General features: G+C 34.9%; 1 protein-coding gene across 1 annotated transcript in view; it reads left to right on the forward strand.

The window, feature by feature from the left end:
• LOC130154323 (sodium channel protein type 2 subunit alpha-like) overlaps nucleotides 1-9,295 on the forward strand; it is a 78,732-nt gene extending 69,437 nt beyond the window's left edge. Inside the window, exons 24-28 of the mRNA XM_056350320.1 lie at nucleotides 294-347; nucleotides 1,603-1,740; nucleotides 3,463-3,567; nucleotides 4,685-4,955; nucleotides 5,880-9,295. Coding sequence (XP_056206295.1) covers nucleotides 294-347; nucleotides 1,603-1,740; nucleotides 3,463-3,567; nucleotides 4,685-4,955; nucleotides 5,880-7,072 — 1,761 coding nt within the window. The 3' untranslated portion in view covers nucleotides 7,073-9,295. The remainder of the gene's footprint in view (nucleotides 1-293; nucleotides 348-1,602; nucleotides 1,741-3,462; nucleotides 3,568-4,684; nucleotides 4,956-5,879) is intronic.
• Nucleotides 9,296-10,979: the final 1,684 nt, after the last annotated feature.

A 10,979-nucleotide genomic window follows, 5' to 3' on the forward strand; every position in this document is an offset into this window, starting at 1 on the left:
AGAGTCTACCTGAACATCTCCAGTGATGTCTATCTGAGTCTACCATTCTCCATCTGCAAAGTATCTGCAGCTTCAAACACACTATGCCCTTGCTGAGATCTTCAGAGCCCAATTTTTAATATTTTTGGAATAGCTAAAAAATAAAAACTAGTATTACTATGAAAAATATGCCTGTGTGGTTTATACATTTAGATATGATTTTATTAAAAGTTAAGGTCCAAATGTTGTGACCTAGTTATTTTCCACATTATGAATTTTTATAGGGAAAATAAACAACTATATTTTATTTCTAGGCTACTTTCAAAGGATGGATGGATATTATGTATGCTGCTGTTGATTCACGAGATGTAAGTTTAAGACTTTCAAAGATCATCTATCGGTTATATTCTGCTATAGAGTATAGAATTTAAACACATACAATAACATTAAAAATTATAATCAGCACCAATACATATTTCTTCCAGATACATCTAATCTAGAAAGGAACTTTCAGGTAACTCCATGAATCTTAGAATTTGTAATGGAAATAATTAATCCCACTTCCTTCTGTTTAGCCAAATAAATTAATTTAACTGGACTTTTTTGGGAAAAGCTAATGGTAATGAAAAAAACAATGAAGAGTTTTTTTAACCACTTCCTTTGGTAATCATAAGTATGGATTAATTTAAGATTATGTAATGTAATTATTACATATTGACTATATTAATCTTGATTTGTAATTTATAACTACGCATTTCGTTGTTTCTTTAGGTTGAGTACTTATGTTATCTAGCTATTTAACTCCAACTAGATTTTAAGGTTGAAGATCATCTGTTCATTTTTCCAGGGATTAGAATTTTATCTTGGCTACAAAATTAAAACTGTTTTTACCTTGTGCAAAAAAGTGCCACATAAATGCCTGAACTTGTTCTATACAACCTAGGTTATAGTCACATTAGTGATATCTGTCATCACACAGTGTTACTTGTCTCCCAGCGTAGGATATCCTGTTTTATTACCTTCAGCATTTCTACACTTTAGCACATGGTGCAATAGAGGTGCAGGCACTGAGATGCGGAATCCAGAAGAATCGAGACAATAACAAAATCTTCCTTAGAAATTTTCCTCAATTTAATGGATTTCACAAAACTCAATGACTAGAAATTTATTGAAAGCATCTGTTCTTAGCTGGATGTAAGAACACTCATGTAAGACCAAAAGAGTTCCAGGGAGATTTAGGCAATAGTAAAATTGATTGATTCTGTTGCATAAAAATACACTGAACATAATATAAAATATTTAGATTTGTGCTGTTAAAATTTAAGTACTAATGACTACTCTCAGTTCCACATTGCTTCTTCCTTCTATATAAGGAATTTTGTGTATCTGTACATACATAAACACATCTGTGTGTACATTTACTTTAAAATTCCATATGAGTAATCATTCTCTCAGCTTTCAGTTCTCCAAATATTGATTGGAGTGGACATGTTGGGTCTTTTTAACAGCTGAGTGCAGTTTACAGCTTTCCTAGCTGAGATAGCATATATTATTAATAAATTATATACATTGGGTTTTACATCTAGTATTCTCATGGGTAATAAAATATATACTATTTTGTAGGTAGAAGATCAACCTAAGTATGAGGACAACCTGTATATGTATCTTTATTTTGTCATCTTTATCATATTTGGATCATTCTTTACCTTGAACCTTTTCATTGGTGTCATTATAGACAACTTCAACCAACAAAAAAAGAAGATAAGTATTTAAAATGTTTCCATAGTGCTATAAATTATTAGCTATAATGAATTAATAACTAATTTATGTAAAGCTAATAAAAATGAGAAGTTATTTCAAGTCCTTGAGTAAAAATGCCTTCTTTTTCTTTAACATAATCTGTGTTAAATCTTGTGGATGTGATTTTAACCTTTGCATTTCAGCATTTTGACAAGCAAAGAGGGACAAATCATGAGGTGGTTCATAATAATTTGCCAATTGTGTAAGAGCTTAAATGAAGATGCAAACAGGGAATGTGCATTATTCTTTTGATTAAATGTAATATTATCTGCCATGGAAGAGAGGGTGGTTTTTATTAACTTTAAAGAATTAGGATAAAATAATTTTAATTAATCTTATAAACTGTTGACACTTAATGAAGATACAATATAGCATTGTGTTTATGCAACAGATAATAGTTTGGCAAGCTAATTAAACAGTTGGTTAAAAGTCCAATAGACCTCACACGAATAAGCTTAAAGATGCAAATAAAAATGTGTACAAAAGAGCTCTATTTTTCTAACATTTGTGTGAGAAATGAGATGAACTTGTTAGACACAAATACAACCTATAATCAGTGATGGTAAAGCAAAGGTATAAAAGGAAGCAAATTTTTTCTGTATACATTTGACACAAAGGTATGTTTAAAATAATTATATTGATAATGCATAATTTTATTCAAAATAACTTTAAAAATCTAAAAATACAAATAGACATATTTAAAATAATTTGAAGCCTCATGATTCTTAGCCTTCAACTGCCAAAAAGAAATGGAACCTCAGGATCATTCTAAATATTTGTATGCTGTGAAAAACAATTTTCATATGATTTGGTTTTATTCAATCACCAAATAAAAAGCAGCAATACCAAACAGAATCTATGGTAAAAGTCAATTGTGAACTACAGAAATTTTTCTCTGTGAAAATATTCATTAGCTTCTTAAAAGAGCCATAAACATGTCTGGGGCTGCTGCCTCAGTTTCTATCAGTTATGCCCTGCTTTGGGCTTTGATATCCAGTTTAACAAACAATGACTTTGACATTGTGTTTCCATCTGACTTAGTTCAGCCTCATCAATAAGCACGATCCATTTATACTGAAATTCAGTCACTCAGTTGCACATCTGACTGGCAGCATTTGCATCTGCAGACAAAGGCTAATTTGAGTTCATCAGGGTTCCAGTGCTGTTTTGATTATTAATTTGCTATGACATGATTTGGATTACTTTTATTAAGTCTATATCAAAGGTGGGGTTTTTTTGCTGTCATTAAAACCCTCAGATTAGACAGAAATGTTCTCCCTTGACACAACCTGTGCCTCAAGAGTTACCTAACTTTTAGACCTGGCTAGCTGTAATCCTAAAAATCTATCTAGAATTTGGAACATGTAAGGCACCAGTCAGGCTCCTATGCACTAAATATATTCTCATCAGCAAGTTATTTAACAGCATCAGTATAGTAAAAACCGTTTTAGCCATGCCAGCCAAGGTGAGCGTGAAGACACTGGGAAAATTCAGCCGTTAGCCTGACAAGGCACCAGTAAAGGGTGGGGGTTTTTTGCGTTAGGAATGCATATGAGCATCCACGCTATAAATACCTGAAAAAATCAAATATAAATGTACTATTATGTTACAGAGGGACATACTGTAGTTAAATGTTCTATGTGTAGACATGATACTGATCAGTTTTTTATATTATTTCTTTACTTTGGAGGTCAGGATATATTTATGACAGAGGAACAGAAGAAATATTACAATGCAATGAAAAAACTGGGATCCAAAAAGCCACAGAAACCTATACCAAGGCCAGTGGTAAGAGTGATTTGATTTTTATACTCCTAATATTAAATACTCATTTGGGAATATAATTTTAGCCAAAAAAGATAAGGTTATATGTCTGGAAATAAAATATTTTTTCCATTCATTTTCTTATAAAAGTAGAAATTGTCCCCCTTTTTTTTGAATTCAGAGGACTAGATCATTCATGTGTGATTTAAAAACATACACTCTGAAGTATGAACTGTAGCATTTAATAAGTTTAATGAGATAAATGTCATAATTTCCTGCCTAAGTCCTAGAAAAGTACAGTTGGTTGGATCATTTATTAGTTCTTGTTACCCACAGATAAACCTAATTTTTGGGGTTTGCTCCTCCCAGATGATTTGTAGGAAATGGGGATGCACTGACCCTTGCTGCTGAAGACAGAAGGGGGCAGTGGTCACCTAATGTGAAAGAGAAAAACAGGTGCAGACAATCTTACAAAATAAAAGAATGCTCTAGCAAGTAAAGCATAAAGTAGGATAAATGTCTCTGTAAGAAACTACTCTGTTATTTACTGAACGCCTACAGGGTTTGAAAAAAATAAAATACTTGTTGCCCCTTACACACCAAGTGGTTAAAAATAGTCTTTCTAAGAAGAGACATATGGCAATAAACATTTAGCTAAGTACTAAAGGAAAACTAGGGCTGTGCAGTCATGGTGTGTTTGAGACATTTAACTTCAGTAGTCCAAGATCTCACCAAGCACAGTTACTGAAGGAAGAGAGAAACATCTGTGGGGATTAGTATTCTAAAACCAGCTAAGAATAAAGATAAGAAAATGAGTTTCTATGTGCCTGGTACTCTTGCTAGTTATCAAGTTATATCACCTTTTTCACACCAATAATATCAATTGTCAGTGTTATTACTATTATTATTCATAGTTTTCCTTCCTGTCCCTTCAATAAACAGTGGTACACTTCTTGATCCACTCAAACAAACAGGATGAGACACAAACCAGCATGAGTTTGGTGTATATTAATGGATGCATCATGAATGGATCTTGCCCTCCTGAATCTTGCAGGGACTTGCTTTCCCATTTTGCATTTTTAAAGACAAATATTTTCAGAGTATAAACTATATTACTTTTTTTGTTTGGTTTTCTTTTCAGAATAAATTCCAAGGCATGGTCTTTGATTTTGTAACCAAACAAGTATTTGACATCAGCATCATGATACTCATCTGCCTTAACATGGTCACAATGATGGTGGAAACAGATGACCAGAGTAAAGAAATGGAAACAATTTTATCCCGAATTAACCTTGTGTTCATTATCCTTTTCACTGGAGAATGTGTCCTGAAATTGATTTCACTTCGCCATTACTACTTCACTATAGGCTGGAATATTTTTGATTTTGTGGTTGTGATTCTCTCCATAGTAGGTAAGAGCAAGTCCTTTGAAGAAAGAACTAGCAGAAGGAAAAGGGAACATTTGTACAAGGATGTTATGATACTGAATATGAAATTTTCTCTTTCCTATATGACTTAGATCTTGATTCAGATTTTCATACTTTATAGCATACAATATATGAAATGTTGTGTGTAAGATTTTTATCTCTCCTGTTAGTCACTGTCATCTTCTATATCAAAACACATAAAGGAACTATTTGGCACATTAGATTAACATGTACAAATATAAAGAGGAATGTTTAGTGGTATATGTGAACTAATCACAAATTTGCTTTCAGTACTAAAACTGGAAAAGATGTGAAGGTGGTGAGATTTTTAATTGCTTTTGCTAACAACGGTCTTGGCAAATATTTAGATTTCTGTCAATTAAAAGCTAATGACTCTCCAAGGTGCAAATCAGTTGTGTGACAAAACTTGATTCTTCAAGAGTGATACACCTGAGAGAAGCTGTACTGATACAGTGTAGATCCTCAAGTTAAAAAAATCATGGATTTGCAGAGATTAAGCCAATATACTCCTTCATAAAAGACAGTGGTAAAAAGCTCAGCTTCAAGAACTAATTGTTCAGCTTCAAGAACTAATTATATCTAAAGGCAGAAACTTTTCTTTCCAGGCTGCTTCAGGAGTAACTGAAAGCTTAGACAGACACTAGCTACCATGCCACAAGCAGCCTTTCTTCTTTTACTTATTTCCCTTCTCCTAGACAGCATTTCAACATAAGGAAGGTGCTTTCACCTTAGTAACAGGTTTCAATAAAATGTAATAACTTTCATGACGTTTTGCTATAACATAGACTCTCTATACTGACTGTTTTGGAGACAATAAATAAATCTTACTATAGGTAATGAACGAATAAATTTTAAATTATATTTTAAATATTCTTTTTTTTCCTCTAGGTATGTTCTTAGCTGAGATGATTGAGAAGTATTTTGTGTCCCCCACACTATTCAGAGTCATCCGACTTGCCAGAATCGGTCGAATCCTGCGTCTCATTAAAGGCGCTAAGGGAATCCGCACTCTGCTTTTTGCTTTGATGATGTCGCTTCCTGCTTTGTTCAACATTGGCCTGCTGCTCTTCCTGGTCATGTTTATCTATGCGATATTTGGCATGTCCAACTTTGCCTATGTCAAGAGGGAAGTTGGGATTGATGACATGTTCAACTTTGAAACGTTTGGCAACAGCATGATCTGCCTCTTTCAAATTACCACGTCTGCTGGCTGGGATGGTTTGCTAGCCCCAATTCTTAACAGTGGGGAGCCAGACTGTGACCCCCATAAAGACCACCCGGGGAGCTCCGTTAAAGGCGACTGCGGCAACCCTTCCGTTGGGATTTTCTTCTTTGTCAGCTACATTATCATATCGTTCCTGGTAGTGGTGAACATGTACATTGCTGTGATTTTGGAGAACTTCAGCGTTGCTACTGAAGAAAGCGCTGAACCCTTGAGTGAGGATGACTTTGAGATGTTCTATGAAGTCTGGGAGAAGTTTGATCCCGATGCAACACAATTCATAGAATACAGTAAACTATCAGATTTTGCAGCTTCGTTAGATCCTCCTCTTCTTATAGCAAAACCAAACAAAGTCCAGCTTATTGCAATGGATCTGCCCATGGTAAGCGGTGACAGAATTCACTGCCTTGACATCTTGTTTGCTTTCACAAAGCGTGTTTTGGGGGAAAGTGGGGAGATGGATGCCCTCAGAATACAGATGGAAGATCGGTTCATGGCGGCCAATCCTTCTAAAGTCTCCTATGAACCAATTACAACCACATTAAAACGAAAACAGGAGGAGGTATCTGCTGTCATTATTCAGCGTGCTTACAGGTGTTACCTTTTAAAGCAAAAAGTTAAAAAGGTGTCTAGTATATATAACAGAAATAAAAATAAAGAAGGAGATGGACCAGTTATAAAAGAGATAATTATTGATAAACTAAATGAGAACTCCACTCCAGAAAAAACAGATGAGAGTTCCTCTACGACTTCCCCACCATCCTATGACAGTGTAACAAAGCCAGACAAAGAAAAATATGACAAAGATAAAGCAGAAAAGAACTACAAAGGTAAAGATGTCAGGGAAAATAAAAAATAAAGATTTAAGAATTCTGTTTGTAGGACAACATGTTTACAGTCTTTGAGAATGAAGCATCAACTGGACTCCTGCAGGAGGTTTATGCCAAACTGTCAGTTTTTACACATATATATATATATGTGCGTGTGTGTGCGCGCGCGTGTGTGTGTGCATATATATATACATTATATATATACACTAATGGTCAGTGCCTATAACAAAACAGTGAACCTTCATCATCAGTCTGTGACTCTGTGAATCAGGGTAACAAACTTGACAAGAGGTTACTGTTTTCACTACAACTGACACTGCTAAGAATGAGGGGAAAAGTGGCTCCACAGAGAACATGGAGCATGAAATGAATGGGAAGTGATATGTTTTTGTGTTTCACATACTGCAAAACATATAGAACGGTAACTCTTTTCACTGTTTGTAATGCAACTGCTACATTTGTCATATTTTTACAAAATCAGTATTAGTGTATTTATCATTTTTTAATTCACAATTTGTTTACTATTATATGTGACTATTTTTGTAATAGGTTTTGTGTTGGGGAAAGAGGTATGAGGACCAGGTGTTCTACTCTCAGATTCTCTATAATGTACAGATAGAAGTGATTTGCATAGACATGCTGCACTTTTCAATCATGCATAAATAAAAATATGACATTGCACAAAGGTAAAGATTTCAAGAACTTCCATGTTTCAGGGTTGCTCTTAAATTTGAGGTGTTCTAACTACTGTACGGCTGCATCCAGATTATGTGCATCCAGATTAATGTGCCTGGAAAGTCTCCTCTAATTTACAGGAATCTGCAATGACTTATTTTTATGCACGTCATTAAACATTAACAAGTTCTTGTTTTTGTTAAAATATTCACAGCTTAAAAATACTGTGCGGTTTCTGCACTGGAAAAATAGCTTCACCAAAATATACCTGGGAGTTCTTTCATTTTGTTGTGGGGTTTTTTTTGTTTTTAAACAGCTCAAATTTTTCTCTAGACTGTTCTTTAGTTACTGTCTTCTTTCATTATGGCCAACATCTAATAAATCCATAAAAAACCCTTTGCCATGTAAATATTAACAGTATACTGTAGTGCATATTTGAGCATAGAATTAAATGGCTTTGCCATGTGGAATTGCATCAGATATGTACCACAGTATGAGCAATTCATAAGAGTTCAACAGGACATGTTGTATTCTGTGTCATTGTAGATCGTTCAGAGAGTATCACTGATGCATGTCAATGCTTTTGCTGCTGTATCTTGCTCCTTCCACTGTCCACAGTCTCCACTATAGGAAGCCATGTGTCAGTGGTGAAGTGAATCAAATTGTCCAACCAGACCTCATTCTTTCAAGTCATTAAGCAATAGGTTGCAGCTATTTATGAGCTTCTTTAGTTTTGCATTTTAAATTTGAAGTGGCTACTATATGGTGTAGAATCAGACTGTACAGGCCATATTGCAAACTGTTTAACCTGTTGAAGATGTGGTTAGTATATATAAATAATGTAAAGAAATACCATTTGGCAACAGTTCTGTATATAAGAAAAGTGTCTTCAAGTTTAGATCACTATTTCTTATATTTCTTTCCTCGTTCACCTGGCTTAATTTCTGACCACAGTAATTTTAAACTGGCATCATCACACTATGAGGAAAAAAAAAAGTATTTGTAGACTATCTTGTTTGAATATTATATTTGCATATATTTCAATGTGAAGTAAATTGTGTAAATTTGGAACCCAGCTTGTCTCGAAATAGTTATATCTGGTAACAGGACATAGCAAGGAAAGTATTAGGGAAATGTGAATTTCTAGCGCTGTTTCATCAGAAGTTCCAAGACAGTCTCATTGTTCATGAAGTCCTTGCTATCTTGCAGTATCGGTTTACATAGCTTATTCTTATTATTTTTGAATCACACTGCACTAGACTTGTAAAAATAGAATCCACAATATTTCCCAAGAACAAAATGGCACATTTGTATAATCAAGGACATCAGGACATTTTGTGTTTCATACACAAGCGAACATTAAATGTAGAATCTTTCTTTTACAAATGCTTTTGACTTGTAATGTGTTGGTGAAATGCATGCAAGAAATTGTTATTATCATAAACAATGTAAACAATATTACAAATGAGCCAAAAAATAAAGATTTCATTTTTTGTATTGTATTTATTTTTCTTTGTCCTTCTGTTGGTTAAAGCAAGATAAAAACTGGCTTTGGTACAAATAAAGAATGCTTTCGTTATCACTAGAGCTAAATACCTTATTCTTCACTTTTTAAAGGGTTTTCCTATGTAAAACAATAAAAAAAAAAATCTAAGTACTTTGACCACACCCCATTGGTTTCTACTTCTTTGTCATCAGCATACTGCCTGGGGATAACACAGGACACCAACACATTCTGCCCCAACAGCCTTTCTCTCAGCTCTCAAGAGCCCTTCCAAACCGTAAAGGCACTCCTCAGTATCTAAGGTTATTTTAGCTTGCCACATTGCTGCTACCACAGCTACCCATGCTTTACAAGTCTTAAATATGCGAACAAACTCTCCAGCAACGTTCCTCTGTTTGGTCCTATGTAACATTCAACCAAAAGGCTCATTGCAAACAGGTAGCATTTGTTTTTAACGTACAGTGATCCTTTTTATTCCAGTAATGCTCAAAACTAATGAATACCATTTCACTTGATCTCATAAGAAAGGGACCTTGCTGAAACTCAGCTGTATTAAGTAGTGTTCACAGTCATAATACCCACAGGCTACACGGTAGCTTTTGACTTATAACGGATCCCTTCATGCTGTTCAAGGGCAGAAAGGTATAGTGCATTGAAATACAATATTATTGAATTTAAAGTTTTATATTTCAAAATTTGCAGTAAGTAGAATATTCCTGGAGTTTGCTCACTAGCACGTTTCCAGTGTTTTCTTTATCTGTGGATATTATGTCATATTAGCCGTACTTTGGCTAAATATTAAATTGCTTGGACAGCCATGAAATAACTGATGGAATATTCTAACACTACAATCTATTAAGATCTCTAGTATGATGAGCATCAGCAATCGCTGCAGCAGGGTCTCTGAGCTGGTGTACTATGCAATAGGGAAGCCATATTTCCTTACAGGAATGGCTTTACCTACACCAGAAAAAATGTCTTACCAAGAACACACAGAGTTGTCCAGACTTCTCATACCATTAGTTCCTGGGGCTCATCCCTAGCCCTCTTAGAATACAGGGTTAAAGCCCAAGACATGGGCTTCCACAGTTGTCTGGACATCCTTACAAGTACCTGACCTCCAGCCCAAATTAGAGAATCTTCTAATCACACTGTATTGATGTCAGTATGTAAACCCTTGAAGTCAAAGTTATGTATATTATTTATTCCATCACTCCTTTGATTACCTTATCTAACCTCATAAACGATTCCATTTATTTCAAGACTTTTGGAGCTATTCCGCTTCTTTAGTCCCTGACTTCACTTCTAATTGCATTTTACTTATACCTACTCTCATTACATGCTCAAAACATCATCTAAAATCTGCAGAACTTCTGCTCTGTGAACAGGTTGGCAAGCGTTCTGATGAGGAATGACAGTTCATCATTCATTTTCAGGAACCTGGAGTCTCTTACAGTACTCTGTAAGATTACTGTACCCAGCTTCATTACCAAGCACTCTGTGTGGGAAGACATTGACAATGCTTTTGGCCTCAGCAGGAAAGGCTGAGGGCCCTGGTTTAACCTGAACTGGAAATAGGCTTGCTGCTTTGAGGGCACATATGTTGTCCTAATTACCCTGTACTGCTTCTGTGAACAACTTCTTCCCTTCCACCTATTTCCTTTTTCCGCAGAAATCAATAAAGTTTGTATCATTTAAATCTCACGTTATACACTCCTCTCCTGTGCTTCCAGATCATTTGAACAGATATGCCACTT

Source organism: Falco biarmicus, chromosome 8 (genome assembly GCF_023638135.1).
Source record: "Falco biarmicus isolate bFalBia1 chromosome 8, bFalBia1.pri, whole genome shotgun sequence".
Taxonomy (NCBI): domain Eukaryota; kingdom Metazoa; phylum Chordata; class Aves; order Falconiformes; family Falconidae; genus Falco; species Falco biarmicus.